The sequence below is a fragment of the Culex pipiens genome, chromosome 1 (genome assembly GCF_016801865.2).
Source record: "Culex pipiens pallens isolate TS chromosome 1, TS_CPP_V2, whole genome shotgun sequence".
NCBI classification, from domain to species: Eukaryota; Metazoa; Arthropoda; class Insecta; order Diptera; family Culicidae; genus Culex; species Culex pipiens.
This window is the reverse complement of record NC_068937.1, coordinates 84,762,683-84,788,307: the sequence shown is the minus strand read 5'-3', so window position 1 is coordinate 84,788,307 and position 25,625 is coordinate 84,762,683. Positions and strand designations below refer to the sequence as shown.

General features: G+C 40.6%; 2 protein-coding genes across 4 annotated transcripts in view; one reads left to right on the top strand and one right to left on the bottom strand.

The window, feature by feature from the left end:
- LOC120430809 (cell growth regulator with RING finger domain protein 1-like) overlaps positions 1-25,625 on the bottom strand; it is a 63,480-nt gene that overhangs the window by 10,590 nt on the left and 27,265 nt on the right. For both annotated transcript variants that reach the window (XM_039595931.2, XM_052708570.1), the window contains 3 exons: positions 18,483-18,657; positions 18,011-18,161; positions 10,652-10,759 (listed from right to left, as the gene is read on the bottom strand). In XM_039595931.2, the coding sequence (XP_039451865.1) occupies positions 10,652-10,759; positions 18,011-18,161; positions 18,483-18,657 (434 nt within the window). The remainder of the gene's footprint in view (positions 1-10,651; positions 10,760-18,010; positions 18,162-18,482; positions 18,658-25,625) is intronic.
- Positions 1-25,625, top strand: part of LOC120430808 (uncharacterized) — a 32,759-nt gene that overhangs the window by 4,822 nt on the left and 2,312 nt on the right. The window contains exons 1-3 of one of the 2 annotated variants that reach the window (XM_039595930.2): positions 23,091-23,323; positions 23,591-23,951; positions 24,049-25,337. In XM_039595930.2, coding sequence (XP_039451864.1) covers positions 24,050-25,337 — 1,288 coding nt within the window. In that variant the 5' untranslated portion in view covers positions 23,091-23,323; positions 23,591-23,951; position 24,049. Of the gene's footprint in view, positions 1-22,212; positions 23,324-23,590; positions 23,952-24,048; positions 25,338-25,625 lie in introns of those variants that run through there. The other variant, XM_052708567.1, reaches the window with a different exon arrangement.

The following is a 25,625-nucleotide window of genomic DNA, read 5'->3' as shown; positions in this document are numbered from 1 at the left end:
TCGGCGAGTGAAGCACCGGTGCCGGCGGAGATGGAGGCCACTGGAGAATCTTCTTGTTGATGCGGAATTCTCTTCGGTGGAACCGCGGTGGTTCCATCGACTCAAACTGTGCCTTGACCATCCGAATGACGCATAGCTTGGCCCCTGCATCCGAATCTTGCTTCTCACTGGCACCGCTTCCTGGTACGGCATCTGCAGCTCTTTCGCATCCTTCCTGTGAATCATACAAAATAAATCCAAAAATCAAAACAAAACCCCACAACAAAAATTCTCTCTCCACTCACCAAATAGTCCGGAAAGGAACTTTATCACAAAAGTTGGCTTCTATCCGGGAATCCGGGTGACCAAGCCCTTCCGCTGGCCATACGGAGCCCGAGCCCGAGGACGCAGTCTTGTGGCGATGCTCATCTTCACGGTCACAATCCGGGCAGGCAATTTACTGGACTGGAACATGGCGGCAGCGAACCCACGCGGTCTGCGAAAAACGAACACACCGGACGGCCAAAACTTTCAAATGAGGAAACAAAGCAAAGTCTCATGAAGCTGTCGCGAACCTGCATTTCAAATCAAAACAAGATCAATTTCAAGTGTTTTCCTCATCACTTTGAATAGTTCAACACAGTGGGGCAAATTCATGAGCAAAACACTTGTAATTTTTGAGCCACCCGAATGAAAATAAGGTGTCAAAAAATACCAAAAAGTCAATCGACAAAACACTTGAATTTAATAATGGATTGGATTGAAATTGAAACACAAACAAATTAGATCTAAGATGCGGCTTAATTGAATCATTCAAGTGTTTGGGCACTTGGAAAAAAAGGGTGGCGTATTTTCAGTGTAGGGTGTGCATCATCCGCCTAGATAGCGCCACTTCAAAAATCACGATGACCTACAGAAGCAGAACGTTTGACCATCCATTCACTGCACAAAACATTCCGAACGAACGACATCAGACCAATGTCTGACTGTCCTTCATCGTAGGGGTACGATTTTACGCGCGAAAGAAAATAACAAAATCAGCTGTGAAGGTAAACAAAACGAAATCAGAGTTAACATGTGGAAAGGTACTATTTTAAGCTATCGCTCGAAAAATATTTTTTAAACAAGTTTTTTGTTATGTTTTTGTTAATGTTAATGCATTTTTCATTATTTGCAGTCAATTGAAATTGTACTGAAGTGAATTTAGTTCATAAACGACGAAAATATTATTTTTATGAGGAAATTATTGAGCCAGCTTCATTGTTAAGTCAAGTAATCTCAGTTGCGACGGTGGCGCCGCCAAGTGTATCCTTTACACCCTAATTTCTTTGATGCAAGATTGTATGCAACACATTTTGTTAGTGCTGCAGTGCTTACACACAAGTTCGAGCCTAGATGTACATCTGTTCTCTGTGCTGTAGTGGCCGGAGGCCCCGGGGATGTTCCGATGGGGGGACATTTGCGGAACCATAAGAGTTGGCGCAATATGGGTATCAAACTTTAGGGATTTTGATACTGGACATGAAATTTGACATTTTGGCAGCAGTGGCCACAACCTGGAGTGGCCGGAGGCCCCGGGGATGTTCCGATGGGGGGACATTTGCCGAACCATAAGAGTTGGGGCAATATGGGTATCAAACTTTAGGGATTTTGATACTGGACATGAAATTTGACATTTTGGCAGTAGTGGCCACAACCTGGAGTGGCCGGAGGCCCCGGGGATGTTCCGATAAGGGGACATTTGCGGAACCATAAGAGTTGGCGCAATATGGGTATCAAACTTTAGGGATTTTGATACTGGACATGAAATTTGACATTTTGGCAGCAGTGGCCACTACCTGGAGTGGCCGGAGGCCCCGGGGATGTTCCGATGGGGGGACATTTGCCGAACCATAAGAGTTGGGGCAATATGGGTATCAAACTTTAGGGATTTTGATACTGGACATGAAATTTGACATTTTGGCAGTAGTGGCCACTACCTGGAGTGGCTGGAGGCCCCGGGGATGTTCCGATAAGGGGACATTTGCGGAACCATAAGAGTTGGGGCAATATGGGTATCAAACTTCCGATAAGAGGACATTTGCGGAACCATAAGAGTTGGGGCAATATGGGTATCAAACTTTAGGGATTTTGATACTGGACATGAAATTTGACATTTTGGCAGTAGTGGCCACTACCTGGAGTGGCCGGAGGCCCCGGGATGTTCCGATAAGGGGACATATGCGGAACCATAAGAGTTGGGGCAATATGGGTATCAAACTCTAGGGTTTGTGTGTTGTGTCTTTAACACATGGTTCAGAATGACTCTTTGTAATAAATTTTATTGTTTGCAAAATATTACTTGAAAATTGTTCAATGCCGAAAGTTTAACAGAGAATTCATGCAATGATTTCATATCAACTGGCCCGAAAATTTTGCCATCACGATTAGCTGAAGAAGCTTTTGAAAGTTTTAAACGTTATCAAACGTCAAAATACCATAAGACCATCTTTGAGCCAAAATAAATAGATCTTACGAAATAACTATTTCATGATTGATTTTGTGGCTAAGAAACGCCAATATTAAAAACTATAAAAATTTAATTTACTTTTGTGTCCGAAGTTCTTCGTCATGATGGTTATGCCTGTAGGATTACCACTGCACCTTTTTCAATTAAAACGGTTTCAATTATTAATTTACAATCCTTTTTTCAAATGAATGAAGAAACTATTTTAACAAATAAAACTTCATAAAATCAAGGTTTACACATTTCAAAATATACATCATACTTTGAAAGCTTGGCCAAAAACAGCTTATGGCTTTTTCATCTTATAAATTATCAATATAGGGGAACAGCATCTAATTCCAGCGTGCCTCTAATGTTGGCAGGTCAGAATTTTGACATTCAATTAAAGCTTATTAAAAGCGTTTTCAACTGAAATCGAGTGATAAATAGCTCAATAAGAATTGAGCAAACAAGTTTCTTTCAAAAGTTTGGCAAAATTAGTTGTTTAAATAGTAAAAATCAGCAAATTGGATGGAGTTAGGAGCGAGTGCTTAACCTGCCAAACATACGAGAATTTTCCCTACAATAAGTCAAGATAACAGATAGGCTTCATCCATAAAGTTCGTCACGCAAAAATCAGCCAAAATTTACCCCCCCCCCTCCCCGCCTTTGTCACGCTTTTCCTATACTTATAACATGCAATGTCACACTTGCTCAGACCCCCCCTCCCCCCTAGAGCGTGACATACTTTATAGATGACGCCTAACAGAATTAAAAAAAAAACTTTCAAATTCCATTTTTCAATTACAACGGTTTCAATTATTAATTTACCATCCCTTTTTTAAATCATTGGAGAAATTATTTTAACAGATAAAATTTCATAATAACAAGGATCACACATTTTAAAATAAACTTCATATGACAAGATGGAACAACCGCGGTCTTAGCCTGTCAGCCCAAAGGAAAAAAAATAAACTTCATACTTTAAAAAGTTAAACAAAAACAGCACTATTAAATGTTTATAATGTTGAGTGTAGAATATACAGTATGTAAAAAAAGTATTTACACCCCTTGGGCACTATGCACATTTTGTGATGAAACATGTAAACAATTTAATGTTGACATAAACCTAGTACTACGTTTTGTTCAGAAACTCATGCCGAACATTTTGCTGCAAAAAGCTCATGAAAAGATGTTTTCTATAAAAAGTTATATAACAAATACTATTATAAAAATAAAAAAAGGTGCAAAAAAAGTTTGTACACCTTTCGAAAAATTAACATAAATAAAGTTATTTGTTGACAAATCACCATAAATCCAGTCTCCCTACTCCAAATAGGCATCCTTGATTGATTAAAAAAATAATTTGGATTGAATATAAAGTTTACTAATTCAGCAATTCCCCACGAAAACAGCATGGAAAAAACAAAAGTGCTCGGATCGGGCTCAAAATTTTTCTGGGGGTTCCCTGGCCAAAATAATTGGACCCGTATTTTTTTGTTTGGCCATTAGGGTGACTTACGCCGTGTTAGGGTGGTCTGAAAAATGGCCATTTTCGTCGATTTTCGCAAAAACCACTATTTCAAAAAATCATAACTCCTCGCCATTTCAACCGATTTCAATTGTCTTATACGCAAATGAAAGGTGATAAGTTGGCCTTTCAAAGAAAAATAGTAAGAAGTTTCAAAAATCTAGCCTAACATATGAAAAGGGCGTATGAAACTTTAAAATGCCGTTTTGACGGTGTCTGGACCAAAGAGCCTATGTCTGGAAATATTTTTATCGGATTTCCCGGACATTTTTACATAACATACTAAAAAATGGGAGGAGTTCATTTACAGGATTCCGAGATATGATTTTTTGAAAATAAAATCCGTGTTTTTCGACGCGCCGCGCGCAAAAACCGGAAAATGACGAAATCGGCAAAAAATCAACGTTTTTCACTAAAACTGCGATAACTCAAAAATTTCAGCGATGACCTATACATGTCTGGGTACCAAAAGTTGCGTCTTTCAATGACGAAAATTTTGGTACCCAGACATGTATTGAGGTTTTGCAGCGCGACTGCGTTTCAAATGTAGGTGGCGCCAAAATGAGGTTACTTGCCTAAAGTCGTATGCCTTTCTGTCGATTAAAGAACAAAATCGCTTATTTCTCATGATTCCCTGCATCAATCTTCATGAAACTGGTTGCAAAAGACGAGAAAAATTTTTTGCTTTAAAATAATGAACATCAACTTTTGGGCGCGCAAAAATTTGTGACCTTTTTCTTTAAAAAACATGTTTTGGAACACGAAAAAATGAGTTTCCCTGTATATATCAATGAAATAAACAGTTATATAGTTGATAACAGATGTGTTAACGTATATTCAACAATTTGTATTGATTTTTGACAGACTTTCTTGCCAAATAGTCCAAATTACTATCTTTTTCTAAATCTACAGTTTTCTCATAGAAAAATCAAACAAATATTGGAAAGTTATACACCAAATTGTTGGAAATAATTTTTCTCATCCGAATCCGGCATAAGTTTTATAAAAATGTTGATTAGGAAGGAAAAAACACATTTTTTCTGAAAATCATAGGTTTACGCTATTTGTTCATAGGTGGCGACACGCGTCTTTTAGCTTTGCTGCAAATTCTCTATAGGTCATCGCTGAAATTTTAAAGTTATCGCAGTTTTAGTGAAAAAAGTTGATTTTTTGCAAATTTCGTCATTCTCCGGTTTTTGCGCGCGGCGCGTCAAAAAACACGGATTTTATTTTCAAAAAATCATATCTCGGAATCCTGTTAATGAACTCCTCCCATTTTTTAGTATGTTATGTAAAAATGTCCGGGAAATCCGATAAAAATATTTCCAGACATAGGCTCTTTGGTCCAGACACCGTCAAAACGGCATTTTAAAGTTTCATACGCCCTTTTCATATGTTAGGCTAGATTTTTGAAACTTGTTACTATTTTTCTTTGAAAGGTCAACTTATCACCTTTCATTTGCGTATAAGACAATTGAAATCGGTTAAAATGGCGAGGAGTTATGATTTTTCGAAAAAAGTGGTTTTTGCGAAAATCGACGAAAATGGCCATTTTTCAGACCAACCTAACACGGCGTAGGTCACCCAAATGGCCAAACAAAAAAATACGGGTCTAATGGTTTCGGCCAGGGAACCCCCAGAAAAATTTTGAGCCCGATCCGAGGACTTTTGTTTTTTTCCATGCTGTTTTCGTGGGGAATTGCTGAATTACTTAGTATAAAAGTTTATATAACTCTGGAAATTCTATATAAAACTTATCTAAACTTAATTTTGCAAACTTTCAATTTAACTAAATGTCAATATATTACCATAGAATTGCTTAATAAACATTCTGGAGTGGGTATAACACCGTTTTGGGGGTCTCTGTATCGCTAGAATAGATTTTTCGTTGGAATTTCGTACCAGCCCGGAATTACGTCGTCGGAAAATCCGCCGGCATCCGAACCGGTCCACAATTCACAAGTCAATCTATGTGGCATCGGAAAGGGCATAAAATTTCCGATCTTTTGATACCCATACCTACATCTAGGTTTTCTATAAAACCCACGTTTTTAAATACCTAGGCAAAAACGTTGTTATGGTTTCGTTTGAGCAATCTGCCAAAAATGTATGGAATTTCGTAAGTTTTGTTCTCGTGGATCAAACTTACTTTTTGCCCAGGTATTTAAAAACGTGGGTTTTATAGAAAACCTAGATGTATAGGTATCAAAAGATCGGAAATTTTATGCCCTTTCCGATGCCACATAGATTGACTTGTTTATTGTGGACCGGTTCGGATGCCGGCGGATTTTCCGACGACGTAATTCCGGGTTGGTACGAAATTCCAACGAAAAATCTATTCTATAGAATAGATTTTTCGTTGGAATTTCGTACCAACCCGGAATTTTTGCTGCAAAAAGCTCATGAAAATATGTTTTCTATAAAAAGTTATATAACAAATACTATTATAAAAATAAAAAAGGTGCAAAAAAAGTTTGTACACCTTTCGAAAAATTAACATAAATAAATTTATGTGTTGACAAATCACCATAAATCCAGTCTCCCAACTCCAAATAGGCATCCTTGACTGATTAAAAAATAATTTGGATTGAATATAAAGTTTACTAATTACTTAGTATAAAGGTTTATATAACTCTGGAAATTCTATATAAAACTTATCTAAACTTAATTTTGCAAACTTTCAATTTAACTAAATGTCAATATATTACCATAGAATTGCTAAATAAACATTTTGGAGTGGGTATAACACCGTTTTGGGGGTCTCTGTATCGCTATAGCGGCGAAGAACGACACGTGGCGCCCCCTGACGGAGCGAGGATCGTCGACAACAAATGGGTGTTCAAAGTCAAGAAAAACGGTGACGGAACTGTGGAGAGGTACAAAGCAAGGCTCGTGGCACGTGGGTTCACTCAGCGGGCGGGCTTCGATTTCTCCGAAACGTACTCACCGGTGGCGAAGATGGCGACGTTGCGGATACTCTTGGCCCTGGCGAATCACGAAGGCTGGCATCTCCACCAAATGGATGTCAAGTGCGCCTTCCTGAACGGTTCGCTGGACGAGGACATCTACATGTGCCAGCCGCCTGGTTTTGAGAGGGGGAAGGACCTTGTTTGCAAGCTGAACAGATCAAACTATGGCTTGAAGTAATCCTCCAGGAACTGGAACCGACGATTCGACGACTACGTGACGAAGTTGGGGTTCAAGCGGAGCCAACACGATTTGTGCTTGTACCACTGGAAGGCGGATGGTGTCGTCACGTACATGCTGATCGCCGGGAACGACCTGAAGGTGATCCGGGCCCTGAAGGGTAAGCTGTCCACGGAGTTCGAGATGAAAGATATGGAGGAGGCCAAGATCTTTCTCGGACTGCGGATAGATCGTGACAGGAAGGCGGGATCGATGACCATCGATCAGAAGGTGTACACGCTGGGAGTTCTCAAGCGATTCGGCATGGAAAACTGCAAGTCTTCTCCAGTGCCGATGCAACCGCGCTTGAAGCTCGAGAGAGGTGATCCGAAGGAACTCACCGAGAAGCCGTACAAGGAACTGGTCGGTTGCTTGATGTACTTGACCGTGACGTCTCGACCGGATATCTGTCCGGCGGTCAACTACTTCGCCAGTTTCCAAAGCAGTGCAACCGAAGAGCACTGGGTCCACTTGAAGCGCGTACTGCGGTACCTTCAAGGGACGCTGGACTACAAGCTGGTCTACCAGCGAACGGATTCGGCGGTCGGAGTCGAAGCTTTTGCGGACGCTGATTGGGGAAACGACCCCACCGACAGGAAGTCTGTGTCCGGGTTCGTGCTCAAGCTACACGGCCAAACCGTGAACTGGTCGACGCGCAAGCAAACTTCTGTGGCGTTGTCGTCGACGGAAGCCGAGCTGATGTCACTTTGCCAAGCAATCTGCGAGGTGATGTGGATGCTGAACCTGCTGGCGTCCATCGAGTACGAGGTGCCCCATCCGGTCACCGTCTACGAGGACAATCAGCCATGCAGGCATGCCACGCAAGCTGAAGAGGATGAAGCACATCGACGTCCAGTATCGGTTCGTGAAAGAGCTGATCGACAACGGTAAGCTGCGTGTGCAGTACCTATCAACGGAGGAGAAAGTCGCCGATCTCATGACAAAGGTATTAGCGGCACCACGATTCAAGAAGCTGAGGGGATGCTAGGAATAGCAAATTGAGGCGGGATGTTGAGTGTAGAATATAAGTGCAATTTGCCTAACCCTAATTCACCGTGCACCGGAACAACCACGCGTTTAATTGCTACTGCCAAGATATAATTTGATTTAGAGATACTTTAAAATCAACAGAGTGCACTGCAAATGTTTTGAAATTTCAACAAGAGATCTAAAAAAAATAAATATGAAACAAAAATTAAAATTTCTTGATTTGAACACAATTTATTTATTTTAAGTAATCAAACTAAATTTTAAACTTGATCCACATTTCGTCTTCGTCGCCATGCTCAATTGGAATTAAGGGGTTACATACATGTAGAAAATCTCATAATTTTATAATGCAGAAATTTATTAAATCCACTTTAAAGATGTTTTTCAATCACTTCGAAAGTTTCATAAAGATATTTCATGGTTTAACTGAGTAAGAAACGATTTAAGCTCAAAATTGGCCATGCGTAAAGCGAAAACTGTCAAACCTTGTAAGCGTTTTTCTCTGAACACCAAGTTGATTTACGAGTGCCACGATATCTCGAGATGGGATGGACCAAATTGGCTTACATTTTGGGTGAAGACTTCCAAGACATATCCCGTGTGCATGACGAAGCCCGCTTTTGAAATTTTTAATTTTCAAAAAATACAAAAATCAAAAACTGATGATTTTTTATATGAAAAACTTAGCATAGCATTACGGGTCTGCACCACGCTGTAGGGGTGCCACAATGGTCAATTCAATATTCTTAGACAATTTGATTGCTGCCCGGTACATCCAAAAATATCTAAGAACGTAAATTTCCACACTGTGCTCCTAATAAACAAGCCTTTCCCGACAAACTTCGTCTTGACGTATAGCTTGTTTCGTTTATTCAGCCTCCTGTGATCAAAATTAGAGTTTGCGCAAATTTTCCCATTCAATCTGCAGATGCTCCGGAATCGGTCCCAGAGTAGCCAAAGTGACAATTTTATAGCATATAAACCTTCCTTGGGCTTATACGAAAAACATAAAAATATTTGTATCTTTTTGCCTTCCTCATCTTACTGAGGAAAGGCTATAAAATCACTCGAAAACTGAACTTCTCAATTAGACCTCCTAGACCCACCTTCATATATACCTATCGACTCAGAATCAAATTCTGAGCAAATGTCTGTGTGTGTGGTGGGATGTTGATCAAAAAATTGTCACTCGATTATCTCAACATTGGCTTAACCGATTTTGTCCGTTTTGGCGTCATTCGATCTGCTTGGGGTCCCATAAGTCGCTATTAAAAATTATGCAGTTTAGTTAAGTACTTCAAAAGTTATGCTAAAAAAACGATTTTAACAAAAGTCCGGAAGATTGTAAAAAGGGTGGTTTTTGTAAGAAAACCCGGCATGTTATACATTTTTAGAAAGGTATTTAAAAGACCTTTCCAACGCATTCAAGACATTGAAGATCTGATAACCCTATCAAAAGTTATTAGCACTTAAGTGTTATTTATGTACTTTTTGGAAGCCGGATCTCAGACATCATGATGAAAACGTTGTCCGGATCTATCATGCGACCTGTACGGGCACAAATTGAACTGGAGATTTGACTACTCTTTCATAAGTTGTAAGCACATAAGTGCCCTGAAATATGAAGATCTGACTACCCAATCTGAATGAATGAATAATGAGTCAAATTGATAGAACACTTAAAGGTCCGCTTTATTTTGGATAGCATTACCTTTTAAATGTGAGGAAGGCACCAACCACCTAAGGGTGGATTAAGTAACGTTTTTTAAAATAAACTTTTTGAAAATCAGCCTTCGTCATGCACACGGGACTGGTTTAACGAGGCTTCACCAAAATTTTGAGCCGATTTGGTCAAAGCATTGTTGAGATACCGTGGCACCAGTTTTTCAAAACTACTAAATTCAAATAGCTATATCTCGGCAGTAAGTAAAAGTAAATCTTTCCCTGTTCCTGAGAGAAACACCCGTGAAGAGTATCGGGGCCGGCATTTACAAAGCGGATTCAGTGACAGTTATTAATCAACTTAATGTTAACATGCTAAGGTTAATGTTAACATTCCATGGGTTGTCACCCTAAGGTGCCAGGATAAGGTCCAGTTTGTGACGATACACTACCTTCCCTTTACTAAGCAATCGAATCCAGAAGGGGTTTTGTTATTGGATGGAAATGTATATTTAAATGCCTTGAAAACAAATTTAAAAAAAAGTTTAAGTGTGTGCTCATAACCACCTCTGACATTTTTGGCGATTTACGTGTATGTAACGCCTTAAAACGTGGTCAGTACTTGAAATCTGCAACGATTAAAACTGTGCTTAAAGTCAAACCGACCAATTCTGCGGTGCGGTAATGCTCCCTGGTTCTGTAATTTATATTGAATAGATTCACCTCTTCTAGGGACAGCATGAAACAGGGTCCAAACCGGTTTATTGACAGTAGTTTAGTACAACCAGCATAAGAACGAACAAGGTATAAGGTCTTACCTTCAAACATGATAATTGTCCGCTCGCTTGCTTTAGATACTGCGCCAGTATGGACGTTGGCAGTGGGCAGACCGGATCTCTGAGATGCACTACATTCACAAGAATAACCTAGATTGAGGGAGCAAAAAAGAGATTCGATTAGAAAAAACAGAACGTAATGTTTGAAAATAAAGAAAACGTGATAACCTTGGGAACATTCTTGGCTTTGATCTTTAGGCCGGTTATGGAAAGTAAATTATAGGCAGAATGTTAAGATTTATTTGATATGCAACAATTTTTCAAACACTCTTGTAACCGAGTCTTGAAACCGATTAAAAGGTTTCGAAAGTAAAGCGTGCTTGGTGTTTGATACACAAAAGCATAAAATACCTAAGATTGGATTCGAAGGTTTTTTTGTCGATATTTTTTGTTTTGCAATTTCATATAATCCATTTTATACATTTTCTATGAACTAAACAACATTTAGCTGGTTTTGCCTTGTGTTTATTTTGTTATAGCAGCTTACAGAAATGTTTGATAAGCTCCATGAAAGAGAAATTTTAATCACAGAGTTAGAAATTAGAAATCGGACCGCTTTAAACGAGTCTGTATTTCTTATATGAACTTGGCACTGGCAGCAATGCTGCGAGCAAATGTTGAAAAGTGAAATAACCTGTTCCTAACTGGCGACGGCGAGGTGATCTAAATAAGTTGTTGTACGCGATTGCAGATCACTTTCGTTGCTAGAGTTCACTAACTTCTTCTCTCTCGCTCAATCTTACATCGCAAATACCTTTTTGCCTTCCTCACCTTACTGAGGAAAGGCTATAAAATCACTCGAAAAATGAACTTCTTAATTCGACCTCGTAGACTCACCTTCACGTATACCTATCGACTAAGAATCATGTTCTGAGCAAATGTCTGTGTGGATGTGTGTAGGTGGGTGGACAAAAAAATTGTCGCTCGATTATCTCCGGACTGGATGAATGGATTTTGACCGTATTAGTCTCATTCGATCCGTCTTGGGGTCCCATAGGTCTCTATTTAAAATCAGCAAGTTTAGTTAAGTACTTCAAAAGTTATGCTAAAACAACGATTTTGGCGTATGTTCGGAAGATTGTAAAAAGGGTGGTTTTTGCAAGAAACCCTATCATGTTATACATTTTCAGAAAGGTATTAAAAAGACCTTTCCAATGAGCCCAAAACAATGAAGATCTGACAACCCTATCAAAAGTTATTAGCACTTAAGTGTTATTGATACACTTTTTGGAGGCCGGATCTCAGATATTTCAATAAAAATGATGTCCGGATCCATCATGCGACCCATCGTTAGTTAGATAATCGAAAGACCTTTTAAATGAGCCCAAAACATTGAAGATCTGACAACCCTATCAAATAATCGAAAGACCTTTCAAATGAGCCAAAAACATAAAGGATCTGACAACCCCTTTCAAAAGTTATTAGCACTTAAGGGACCATCCATAAACCACGTGGACACTTTAGGGGGGGGGGGGTATGGCGATTGTCCACGATCCATACAAAAAAGATTTTTTTTGTATGGACAATTGTCCACGAAGGGGGGGGGGGGGGTAAAAGATTCCCAAAAAAGTGTCCACGTGGTTTATGGATGGTCCCTAAGTGTTATTTATACACTTTTTGGAGGCCGGATCTCAGATATTTCAATAAAAATGATGTCCGGATCCATCATGCGACCCATCGTTAGTTAGATAATCAAAAGACCTTTCAAATGAGCCTAATACAGCGAGGATCTGACAACCAGGGCTGTGGAGTCGGAGTCGGAGTCGGAGCCGGAGTCGGTGGAGTCGGGTCTTTTTTGGGGACCTGGAGTCGGAGTCATCAAAACTCGAACAGCTGGAGTCGGAGTCGGAGCCGGAGTCGGCGAAATTTTATTAGCTGGAGTCGGAGTCGGAGTCGGAGCCGAAAATTTCTGATAACCCGGAGTTGGAGTCGGAGTCGGAGTTATCTTAACCCTTTACAACCTAACCCCGCCTTTAGACGGGCTTCGATCTAAAAAAATCGCCAAAAATAATTTTTCCAACCGATTTTTGATCTTTAAAGAGCATTGAAAAGAAGAACTCTTAAAATTTTAGAAAATTTCAGGGTTGGAAGTTTAACTTGTTTTATGTGACTTTGCCATTGTTTTTAAAAATGTAATTTTTTTAGGGGTCAGCTTTGGCTGTGTTTTTTACTAACATTTCCTATATTTAAAATAAAAAAAGTATGCAGTAATTTTTGTAGTGTCCCAGACTATGAACTAGTAAGAATTTTCTCATAATGTTTGTCCCTCGCCAATATGACGGAAGGTTTATATCATTGCAACTAAATGTACCTTAAAAATTTCTTCTTGGAAAGGTAGCATAAAGATCCTTTTGTAATATCCGTGACCTAGAAAATATGTTACCTGTGGATTTTAGTTTTTCTCCTATTTTAAGTTTTTTCATATATTTTGATGGAGGCGCGACAATTTTTTGTTGAAAAATCAATGGAGCTAAAGCTCTTAGATTCCTAAAAGGAATAGTTTCTTTTAAAATTGCTACTTTGATAGTCACTGTGCCTAAAAGTGAGCAAATTAAATTTATATGTTAACGATACACATCAACCATAACTTTGGCACCCAGATTTCTGTTACAGACATTTTAGTATCTTCGAAATTACGGGTACTATCGACATATTTTTTTATTCATCCCCTAAAGTACTGTCCACAAAGTAATTTACATCAAAGTTTGATTAATTTTACAATCCCGTTATTGCAGGATTGGGTTCGTAAGTTTGACAATTTTGGAATAAGAAGACAACAACTTCCTTGGTTACTGTGCACCCTTAAATCGATCATTAAGGCCAGCTTTCTTTCAATGATCATTCAAAAAATTATAATTTAATATTTTAGCTTTTAATAAATTTAATGAAAATTTGAATATAAGTAAATAAATCCAAAATTACTTACCAAACTGTTCTTCTAAAAATGCCTTCAACACTGGAGTTTTTTTTTATTTCTGTTCCAATAACGTATAAAACTTATAGAACTAGAAACTTTTTTATTGTTTTTCCACTTAGAGAGTTTTTAAATAATCCTATTTATCAATGTTTACAAAATAATTGTTAACTAACTTTTGAAACTTTTAAAAATATTTATGGAGTCGGAGTCGGAGCCACCCATTTTTTGAAAGCTGGAGTCGGAGTCGAAGTCGGAGTCGGCTAGAGTTGGTAAGCCGGAGTTGGAGTCGGAGTCGGTTGAAGCTGAAAGCCGGAGCCGAAGTCGGAGTCGGAGTCGGAGTCGCTTGAAACTTGACCCGACTCCGCAGCCCTGCTGACAACCTTATCAAAAGTTATTAGCACTAAAGTGTTATTTATACACTTTTTGGAGGCCGGATCTCAGATATTTCAATAAAAATGATGTCCGGATCCATCATGCGACCCATCGTTATTTAGATAATCGAAAGACCTTTCAAATGAGCCTAAAACATAAAGGATCTGACAACCCTATCAAAAGTTATTGACACTTAAGTGTTATTTATACACTTTTTGGAGGCCGGATCTCAAATATTTCAGTAAAAATGATGTCCGGGTCCATCATGCGACCTGTCATTAGTTAGATAATCGAAAGACATTTCAAATGAGCCTAATACATCGAGGATCGGACAACCCTTTCAAAAGTTATTAGCACTTAAGTGTTATTTATACACTTTTTAGAGGTCGGATTTCAGAAATTGTGATAAAAATATTGTCCGAATCTTCCATGCGAACTATCGTTGGATAGGTTTTTTTTTTTATCAGACCTTGCCGATGAGCCAGAAAAATTGAAGGTCTGCGAACCCTAACAAAAGAAATGAGTAATAAAGTTGATTTGTTAAACATGTTGAGTGAGTGCTGCTATTTTTACTGAATGTATTGACTTTATGAATGTGAGGAAGGCACCAACCACCTAAAGGTGGATTAAGTAACGTTTTTTTTTTCTTAGAGCTAATTAGATCACATTACGGCGACACTTAATTGAGTTTATGCTGAAAAGACACTCAAATGAGAGCATTGCTTAAATAAATTTAGATTTTAAAAATGTTAACTGTTTAATATGATAAATAGGGCTACAAATTATGATAGCGAACTCCATTTTTTTCTGAATAGTCCCAATATCAATCTTGACAAATACAGTAATCGAAAGAATTAATTGATGAAAATAAACCGCTACTTAAATTTGGGAAATTTACATGGTAATTGTTGTATGGGCAGTAGAATCGAGTTATATGGGAACATTTTTACCGAGTATTTCGAAGCGTTTATCTTGAACGCTCTGTAACTTTTGTTAGAAGCAATTTAGCATCATGCTGTAGGGTAGGCTAGTCATCAATGAGACACTTTTGGTTTTCAACTTTCAAAGATTTTTCATCAGCATGTTTTAATGAGCTTTTTGTTGCATTTTCTTTCTTTTAATGTGTTCTAACATTGACCAAAATATGAGATCGATCCGACATCTACAGCCAGAGTCATTCAACTGTCTCATTGTAGACGCACTTGGCAGGAACAATGAGACAGTTGGGGAACAATGAGACACAGTTGCCCAGCTACGAAAATCAAGATTTTTCTAGTAAAACATCATGTTTTTGTATTGTTCCATTGCAGGTAACTTGCCTTGAACATTTTAGAGCAATTTTGCCAACATGAAACTTTAATTAACAAAAGTTATACTAAAAAGTATTTAAATTTTGTAAAATCCGTAAATTTATACCAAATAACTTTGTATTTTTGGTTAAATGAAGTTAAAACTCAATAAATATGCAAAAAATCACTTTTAATTCATGTTTTGAAAGATTTCCATAGATTTTGAAAAGTTTAATGAAGAAAAATCAAAGTGTCTCATTGTTACCCATGAGCTGAAATGAGTGGGAAACAATGAGACAGTCCTGGATACTGGGTATATTCTAAATTTTGGCCAAACCTAATGAAAGGACATTGTAGCCCAACTCAATCCCTATGGAACGTCGAAAGAAATTTGAAGAAATATTAGTTTTGGTGTTAATGGCAGCCTACGAGCGAAAAAGTAATTTTTGTCCATAATTTACTTTTACATCCCAGAATCAAACATTTATGAATAACTTTTCAAGGAAGCGTCCATAACCAAAGCCACTATAATGGCAGACGTGTATCCAGTAGACACACCTTTCCCCCAAATATGAGCCTGATTGGTTGAAACTACGACTTGTGACAGCCATTTTATCATTGTTCCCCGTGTCTCATTGATGACTACTCTACCCTATTCGAGAGAGTTGTTGTGAATATTTAAGACTTTACTTTTACGGAGTTAGTTTCATAATAGTAGTTTATGCAACAAGTTGCAAGAAGAGGATTTTTTCAGCACGAGTCGTACATTTATTGGTTCGAATCCCGCGGCGGGCGCTCTAAAATTCTTTGTGTAAATATAGGTATTCGGCGCCGTCGCCCCGTGCCATACTTTCATACACTTAGGAGCCCAGGGCGGCGAAGTCCTTGTAGATAAAAAGGAAGACACTAGTGGTTGGTACTAGCAATGGTGGCCGACAGCTATAAAGTCAATTTCGTTTTTTCTTCGTACATTTATTCAACGAGGTTCACCGAGTTGGATAAATACGAAGTGTGCTGAAAAAATCAAGTTTTGCAACGAGTTCCATACAACATTTTTTGCAATTCCGAAAAACACCTATTGAGTGAAATTTTAAGACAAATTTTCATGTATTTTGTCAATGAATCTTTTAAATCAAAAAAATGTTGAAAAGTGTTACTTTTCGAAACAAGTGCTGAAAAGTTCAACTTTTCAGCACACATTTCAGTGCTGAAAAGTAGAACTTTTCAGCATTTATTTTGAAATGTGTTGCTATTTGATTCTGTTATTTCTGGTACAGAAAAGTAGGCTATTTCGTCGTTCAAGAATGACAGGAAAAGTAAGTAGTTTCACGACGGAATTGCAAAAAAAATTATTAAGTTTAGTTAGTAACCAAAAAAATAAAAAAGTATAAAAATTAAAATTTCGAACCATGGATTCAACATTTTTGTAAAAAAAAAGTGTTTTAAATTGCATTATACACCTATTCAGTTGTTCTGCAATTATTAGTTTCCAAAATATCTAAGCATTGACGAAAATTTTATTTTTGGGTTTTTTTTCTTTGCTGTACATCGGAATTTCATATAAATTCAAAACATTTTTTAACTAGTTTAAACATGCTAAATATGATTATCAATGCAGAAAAATGCATTTTAGATTGTTTTCAGTTGATTATAGACTTCTATTTCAATGGAAATTTTGAAATTATTGGAAAACATATATTTTTCGGAACAATTTCGAAGGGGGGACATAGTCTTTGGAAAATATTTGAAACGGCCTAACTGTTAGTTTACCCAAATGTAAAGGTGTTTGACCTTTCGATAAACACTACATATTACGAAATGTCTCAGATGTCGTAATAAACAACACCAAAAAACACAGCTTCCAACCTTCAGTACTTTTCGTGTGCCAATTTCATGCAGCAAAAAAAAATTAGATAATACTCGCCGTCGTCGTCGTCTCCTGCCGAGGGTGCTTGCATTATACGGAAGACAGGGCAAAAAAAAGGAATCCCCATCATCAACGGCAGCGCCAATGAATGAGGGTAGCCGGATGACTCTCCTGCTTTGTCAGACGTGCGCGTACGAGGAGCTGGCTATTACTTAATCTCGTACGTTCAGTTTACCTGGGTCAACGAAAGCGAGAGTAATTTCCATCGTACACAAAGTGTTTTTTTTTGCGCGCGTGTTTGTACCTACATCGCAGAAGAAACATTTTGCCGGGTTAGGCAACGACGACCACGTACGTTGGCTTACCACAAGAATGAAAGTGGTGAATGGTGAAAGTGGTCTTGACAAACTTAACGAGATTGGTAGGGTTATGAGTTTTTTTTGTAAAGTTTTGTCAATTATTATTGTATAATGTATTAAGCTGGATTTGAAAATTATGCAATTATCAATTGATTCAGGGTTTTGAACACTCGTCTGTACAATAAAAAATAATGTGTGCCAAATATGGTGTACATTTGTTGAGGAAAGTTAAATCTCATAACCTTATAGGGAAACACGGAAACTCTTCAATGTATAAATGAACATTTCACCATTATTGGGATAAACCGGAGAAATGGCATTGGACACGGCTTCCGTCATTGCCACTTGAAAGTCCAAGTGTGTCAAGTAGACGGTTATATCACTGTCTGTTGCAATGTATTTACTTTTATGAAAGTGTTTGAACTTACTTTCAGAGCTGATTTTGGGAAAATTTAGTAATTGGTTTTAATCATCTACAACCAACCAACCTTTTTCATGTAACTGACGCTAACTCATTAGAACATTAAACAAACGTACCGTTTCATCTGGATGCAATAGCTCGTCGGTTTCAGTTTCGCGAATCATAAACACCACCAGCGGATAGGCAAGTCGCGGTGGGGCACCTAGCAGAAGGGGTGGCTTTGGCGACTTTAATGCTACCACCGTTTCGCTGTGAGGTTGTTGACATCTGCAAGTAAAATAGAGTTTATGAGAGAGCGCAAAAGACGCTTGAGCTGGAAACGTTAAGATTTAAGCAGAGTTTGCTCATGAAATAGAAAAATAAATAAAAGAGGCGAATAAAAAGTCAGGGTTGTCCTTAAACTAACTTTTTTTGAATTTGGGAGTTGAATCAAAAACATCAGAAATAATAAATTAAAGCATAAGAAAATCCCAGTAGATTGATAGAATTCTAACTAAATTAAACTCCACCTCTACAGAGTAAAGATCCAATTGAGAAAAAATAAACATTAAAGCTCTGATAGTTTTCCCGTATAGTACTAAACCTAACCTCACATTTGTAGCGAGCTGTTGGCAGTGCGCCGAGTCCACTATCACCGAAAGTCGTGTTTGTTCCCGCAGTTCACTCCAGGTTCGCCACAAGGACATATGAAGTTCACGTATCGAAACGGCCCAAAATGCGGCCATCTGGTACTTAACCTGGCTGGAAACAGCTAACCGAACCTCTGTAAAGAAACAAAACAGAAAACGAAGTGCATTTGATGTTCTTAAGACTATACAAATCTAAATATTATTTCGAGTCAGCTAAAAAAAAATATCACATTGATTGCGGAACTTCTGTTTAAATATCTGGCCACCGGATATTCGTGAACCCAATCCGATGAACCCATGAACACAGTTTATACTAACAGGCTATTCTTACGAATAAAACAACAAATTACAAACATACATTTCATGGAAATTTTCTTTTCCAAGTCGTTTAATTTTATGGGTCACACCAGCAATCTAAGGATTTTAGTAAAAATGGTTTTGGCTGTGGTATCTAGTACACAGAAAAAAATGATGGTAATATTCATCAGGAAATGTTGACAGATTTAAAGTACAAAAAAATAATTTTACCCCAGAAAATGATGCATTTTCATTAGTTTTTGATGAATATTCGTCAGGTTCACATTTTTACACATTTTTTATGTAGTATTACTAAAAAAAAAAAGAGGTAATATTCAACCTACCAAATTTTCAACATTCCAAAATTCAACTTTTTTTCTGTGTGTCCGCTTTGTAAGCGGATGATTCTGGGTTCGATTCCCATCTTCCCAACCTTCCATCGGATGAGGAAGTAAAATGTCGGTCCCGGCCTTGGTTGTTGTTAGGCCGTTAAGTCATTCCAGGTGTAGGAGTCGTCTCCATGCCATAAGTACAAACAACACACCAAACCAAGCCTACTCCGGTGGAATCGCTGGCGGCGGTTGGACTCGCAATCCAAAGGTCGTCAGTTTAAACACTGGGGTGGAAGGTTCCTTGGAGTAGAAAGAGGTTTGGGTGCTATCCCCATTCAAGCCTTCGGACTCCTAGGTTCGAGCAGAAACTTCTTAGCAGTAGTAATAAAACCAATAAAACGCGTGGTTGCTGTTTGGTAGTTCGGATACAATGTGCTTCCCTGTTCGTGGACTCGCTCTTAAGGTTTCCCAACAACATGGTTGAGCTCAACTGCCTCAAATTGTAGATTTAAATTAACATTATGATGATCTGTAAGTTCATTGGCCAAATAAGAATTTGCGGAAGACATTTCAGAGGATTTGAAATAAACACCTGCTGGGAAGCTTTGCCTGAGACCTGATGCTAAACATATATTGTTGTTTTCGGCATTTATGGTTTATTTTAATGAAAAGAATCAATATGAGCAGCTACAGGATTATTTTCCAAAAAATTAAATAAGACTTATTATATTTTGATTTGTGCCCCTCTGAAATGTTATTCCCGAAACAGCGCCACCAAACATTTGGTGGCGGCTTCAGCAAGCTACGTCAGTATTAAAGTGCCTAATAGAAAGTGGGGACACGGAAAACTGTGAACCCAGCGATTTTCTGTCAAAAAATTGAGCACCTCCAAGATCTTACAGATAAGGTGCTTACAATCTCTACTTCTTCCATAGGTTTTGTCAAAAAATGAACACCTTCCATTTAAACGCTTGGTAAATTTTGAGTGACCAACTGTGAGTGGCATTGCATTTTGAGTGCCTTGTCCTCACTTTCTATTAGGCACTTTCTCCCAGGTTCGGATAGGAATGTTTATTCTGACGTTTGTGTGAGACAAGGTTTTGGAGTGTAAGGTTTGGCAGTTCCGGTACACGGTGAATTACGGTTAGGCAAATTGCACATTTATTCTACACTCAACATTCCGCCTCAATTTGCTATTCCTAGCATCTCCCTCAGCTTCCTGAATCGTGGTGCCGCTAATCCCTTTGTCATGAGATCGGCGACTTGCTCCTCCGTTGATAGGTACTGCACACGCAGCTTACCGTTGTCGATCAGCTCTTTCACGAACCGATACTGGACGTCGATGTGCTTCATCCTCTTCAGCTTGCGTGGATCAGCCGTGACAGAGATGCATGGCTGATTGTCCTCGTAGACGGTGACCGGATGGGGCACCTCGTACTCGATGGACGCCAGCAGGTTCAGCATCCACATCACCTCGCAGCTTGCTTGGCAAAGTGACATCAGCTCGGCTTCCGTCGACGACAACGCCACAGAAGTTTGCTTGCGCGTCGACCAGTTCACGGTTTGGCCGTGTAGCTTGAGCACGAACCCGGACACAGACTTCCTGTCGGTGGGGTCGTTTCCCCAATCAGCGTCCGCAAAAGCTTCGACTCCGACCGCCGAATCCGTTCGCTGGTAGACCAGCTTGTAGTCCAGCGTCCCTTGAAGGTACCGCAGTACGCGCTTCAAGTGGACCCAGTGCTCCTCGGTTGCACTGCTTTGGAAACTGGCGAAGTAGTTGACCGCCGGACAGATATCCGGTCGAGACGTCACGGTCAAGTACATCAAGCAACCGACCAGTTCCTTGTACGGCTTGTCGGTGAGTTCCTTCGGATCACCTCTCTCGAGCTTCAAGCGCGGTTGCATCGGCACTGGAGAAGACTTGCAGTTTTCCATGCCGAATCGCTTGAGAACTCCCAGCGTGTACGCCTTCTGATCGATGGTCAGAAGGCGGGGCCTTCCTGTCGCGATCAATCCGCAGTCCGAGAAAGATCTTGGCCTCCTCCATATCCTTCATCTCGAACTCCGTGGACAGCTTACCCTTCAGGGCCCGGATCGCCTTCAGGTCGTTCCCGGCGATCAAAATGTCATCCACGTAGATCAGCATGTACGTGACGACACCATCCGCCTTCCAGTGGTACAAGCACAAATCGTGTTGGCTCCGCTTGAACCCCAACTTCGTCACGTAGTCGTCGAATCGTCGGTTCCAGTTCCTGGAGGATTACTTCAAGCCATAGTTTGATCTGTTCAGCTTGCAAACAAGGTCCTTCCTCCTCTCAAAACCAGGCGGCTGGCACATGTAGATGTCCTCGTCCAGCGAACCGTTCAGGAAGGCGCACTTGACATCCATTTGGTGGAGATGCCAGCCTTCGTGATTCGCCAGGGCCAAGAGTATCCGCAACGTCGCCATCTTCGCCACCGGTGAGTACGTTTCGGAGAAATCGAAGCCCGCCCGCTGAGTGAACCCACGTGCCACGAGCCTTGCTTTGTACCTCTCCACGGTTCCGTCACCGTTTTTCTTGACTTTGAACACCCATTTGTTGTCAACGATCCTCGCTCCGTCAGGGGGCGCCACGTGTCGTTCTTCGCCAGTGAAGTGAGCTCTTCCTGAATGGCTTGCTCCCACTTCGGCCAATCCTGTCGCTTCCGCAACTCACCGACGCTCGAAGGAATCTCGTCAACGTACTCTTGAGCACACAGCGCAAACACGGTCATGTCGAAGTCGGCATGCCATGCCGGGGGCACAATCGTACGCTTTTCTCTTCCTTCAGTGTCACGTTGCGGACTGGGTCCAGCAGGCGTCAGTACCGGGACAGGAACCACTTCGTTTTCTTCGGCACTTTCTTCACCAGTGTTGTACTCGGACTCCGCCTCCGAATCTTCTGGCAGCGCTGGTTCCACCGGCCGCGCCGGTTCGACTTGCTGCACTGGTTCCACCTGGCGAACGACACTTTTCTCCACAACGACCCGCTCTTCACTTGCACTGTGTTCTTCTTTTTCTTCATCTTTTGTGAACACTAGCTCGCTACCTCCCGAAACATGGCCATACGTAGTACCTTCTTCCAGCACACCTCCCTATACAAGTACACCTGGAGATCACCAAACGACACGGAGACGCAAATCGACCATGTTCTCATCGATGGTCGGCACTTCTCGGACATAATCGACGTCAGAACCTACCGTGGCGCGGACATCGACTCGGACCACTACCTGGTGGTGGCAAAGCTGCGCCAACGCCTGTCTGAGGTCAACAAGATCCGGTACCGTCGCCCGCAGCGGTATAATCTGGAGCGGCTCAAGGATCCTGAGGTCGCTACCCAGTACGCGCGGGAACTCGAAGCTGCGTTGCCTGACGAGGGTGAGCTTGCCGAAGCCCCTCTGGAGGCCTGCTGGAGCCATATGGAAGCAGCCATCAACGCAGCGGCATCGAGCGCCATCGGGTACGTGGACCGAGTTCGACGGAACGGCTGGTTCGACGAGGAATGTCAGGCGATTTGGGACGAGAAGAAAGTAGCGCGGGACAAGTGGCTGCTGCACAACACCCGTGGGAACAAGGAGTCGTACAAACAGTTGCGAAGACAGCAAACCCATCTCTTTCGGGACAAGAAGCGCCGCCTGGAAGAGTTGGAGTGCCAGGACATGGAACAGCTGTATCGCTCCAACGAAACGCGTAAGTTCTACAAGAAACTCAGTCAATCCCGGGCTGGCTTCATGCCGCGAGCCGAAATCTGCCGGGATAAGGACGGGGGAATCTTGACGGACGAGCGTGAGGTGATCGAAAGGTGGAAGCAGCACTTCGACGAGCACCTGAACGGCCCAGAGGCGGAGTACCAGGGCGACGGGGGAAACGACGTCAGCGGTATGGTGGACGGCGAGGACGAGCCAGTGTGATGTCCAGCGCCACTCACTCTCTCAGCACTCTCATGAGTGCTCTCGTCTGAACCAACCTAAATTGTACATTCCACAGAAATATATGCTCACTCTCAACTAGACTACCAACGCGACAAGTAGTGTTTTATTTTTCTACCCCGAAACCGCGTCCCGTCAACTGGCGACGATTAGGATAAAAGTATATTTTTGATTATTGAACTTATAAAGCGCGTGTCGGCGATAATTTTGCTGATTTTTTACCGTAAGTGGTTTCGGTGCTACAAGAAAAGAAGAAAATTTCGCTGGGTGCAAAGTTTTACGTTTTCATCCAGATTTTTTTTTCTCGCGTGTGCGTTTTTTTTTATCTGAGTTGCCCCAGTAGAAATTAGCGCTAATTAGTGACTAGTGCTATTTTTTCAAAGGAAATTCAATTTTTCTTTGTTTAAAGCTCGTGGGGACGCCAAAGTCCACCATTTTATTCCGAGCGCTGATTTTTGTTTCTTCTCTTTTGTTTGAACCTCCATTGCAGTGTGGAGAGAGAGAGGGTGAAAGTTCTCTTTTGTTTCACGATTACACTGCTTGGGTGTTGGTGAACAAATCAAACGGCGGCGGCAGCGGCAATTTAAGCGTTTGTCGTGTGGCTGTAGTGGTGAACATCCCAACGGCGGCGGCGGCTGGAGCAGAGCTGCTGGTGTGGCTGTAGTGGTGAACAATTCGGCGGCGGCGGCGGCTTGAGCAGAGTCGCTGTGGTTGCTGTGGTGGTGTGGTGACATCAGAGGTGGCGGCGAAGCTTGCACGGTGTGTTGGTTGCGATTTTTTTGGTGGAGTTTTGTTTGATCCGTCTGTGCAAAGACGAGGATTTTTTGTACTGCTGGCCAACGAGATCAAAGGTACTTGATATTGTTTCTGTTTTTTTGTGTATTTTTTTTGTTGGTGATATTTTGCGATTGATTTTTTTTTATTTTGTGTTTAACTTATTTATTCAAGGATGTCTTTGACGGCTACCACCGAACCTTATTTGCCCGGTTCAATTCCATTTAGTCAATACTTGGAACAACTGGAGTGGATTTTTCTCCACAATAAATTGAATAAGACTGATTATAAAACATCGTTTTTGGCCATCTGCGGCCAGGAGGTGTATACAATGTTGAAAAAACTTTTCCCTGGTGAAAATTTAAAAGATTTGAGCTATGACACAATAACAGACAAACTGAAAAAGCATTACGATAAAAGTGATTCAGAGGTGATTCATAGTTTCAAGTTTTGGTCCAGGAAGCAAGGTCAACACGAGAAGGCCGAAGATTATGTGTTGTCGGTCAAGGTTTTAGCCGAACGGTGCTGTTTCGGTGATTTTAGGGACAGAGCCATTAGGGATGTGCTTGTCATGGGAGTGTTTGATAGAGGTTTACAAAAAAGGTTGTTCGACGAGGACAACTTGACGGCGGACAAGGCGGAGAAGATGATACTCAATCAGGAGTTGTCGTCGAACCGCACGAGGATTCTGAACAATGGAGATGATGGTAGAAGTAGCTTGGTGAATCGTTTGGGAAGAAGACCGGATCGTACACCGAACAAGGGAGGTTACCGGAACAGGAGCAGAAGTAACAACAGAACTCGTTCTTTTTCGAGCGATAGGAACAAGAACAAGAGTGATTCTGGGAAGCCAACCTTTTTCTGTACGTTTTGTAAGAAGAACGGACACACTAGGAAATTTTGCTATCGTCTTACTAATCGTAGTCCGCGTAAACCTAAACAAAGTGTTAAATTTGTTGATTCTCCTAAACCTTCTTCAAGTGGCAACGGTCTTTTTAAGCGTTTGAAGAAGGACTTGCACAGTGACGACGACGATATGGCCTGCATGATGATTTCGTCTGTCAACAAGATCAACGAACCGTGTTATGTTGAACCTCTCCTGGAAAACAGACGTATGACCATGGAGATTGATTGTGGATCAGCCGAGAGTGTTATCTCTGAGGATTTGTTTAACAGAAACTTTCGTAATCTTGTCGTTAAGCCTTGTAACAAGCGGTTAGTAGTGATAGACGGCAAGAGGCTGACTGTGTTGGGAAAAGTGACGGTAAATGCTCGTTTAGATGGTGTGCAACAACAATTGGATCTTGTCATCTTGCGTTGCGAGATGGATTTCATCCCGCTCATGGGAAGGACATGGCTGGACGTCTTCTACAGCAACTGGAGATCAGCTTTTTCACGACCATCTTTACCTGCACAAGGTGTGCATGCTGTCGAGAATGATAGTGTTGTTGTTGATTTGAAGAGTAAGTTCTCTACAGTATTTGACAAGGATTTTTCAAGTCCAATTAAGGGTTTTGTAGGAGATTTGGTTTTAAAGCATAATACACCCATTTTTAAAAAAGCATACAATGTTCCTTTGCGTTTGAGACAGAAAGTTATTGATTATCTTGATTGTTTGGAGAAAGACGGCATTATTACACCTGTGGAGGCGTCGGAATGGGCTTCACCTGTTGTAGTTATTATAAAGAAAGATCAGAGTATACGTTTGGTCATTGACTGCAAAGTGTCGATCAACAAGGTGATTGTACCGA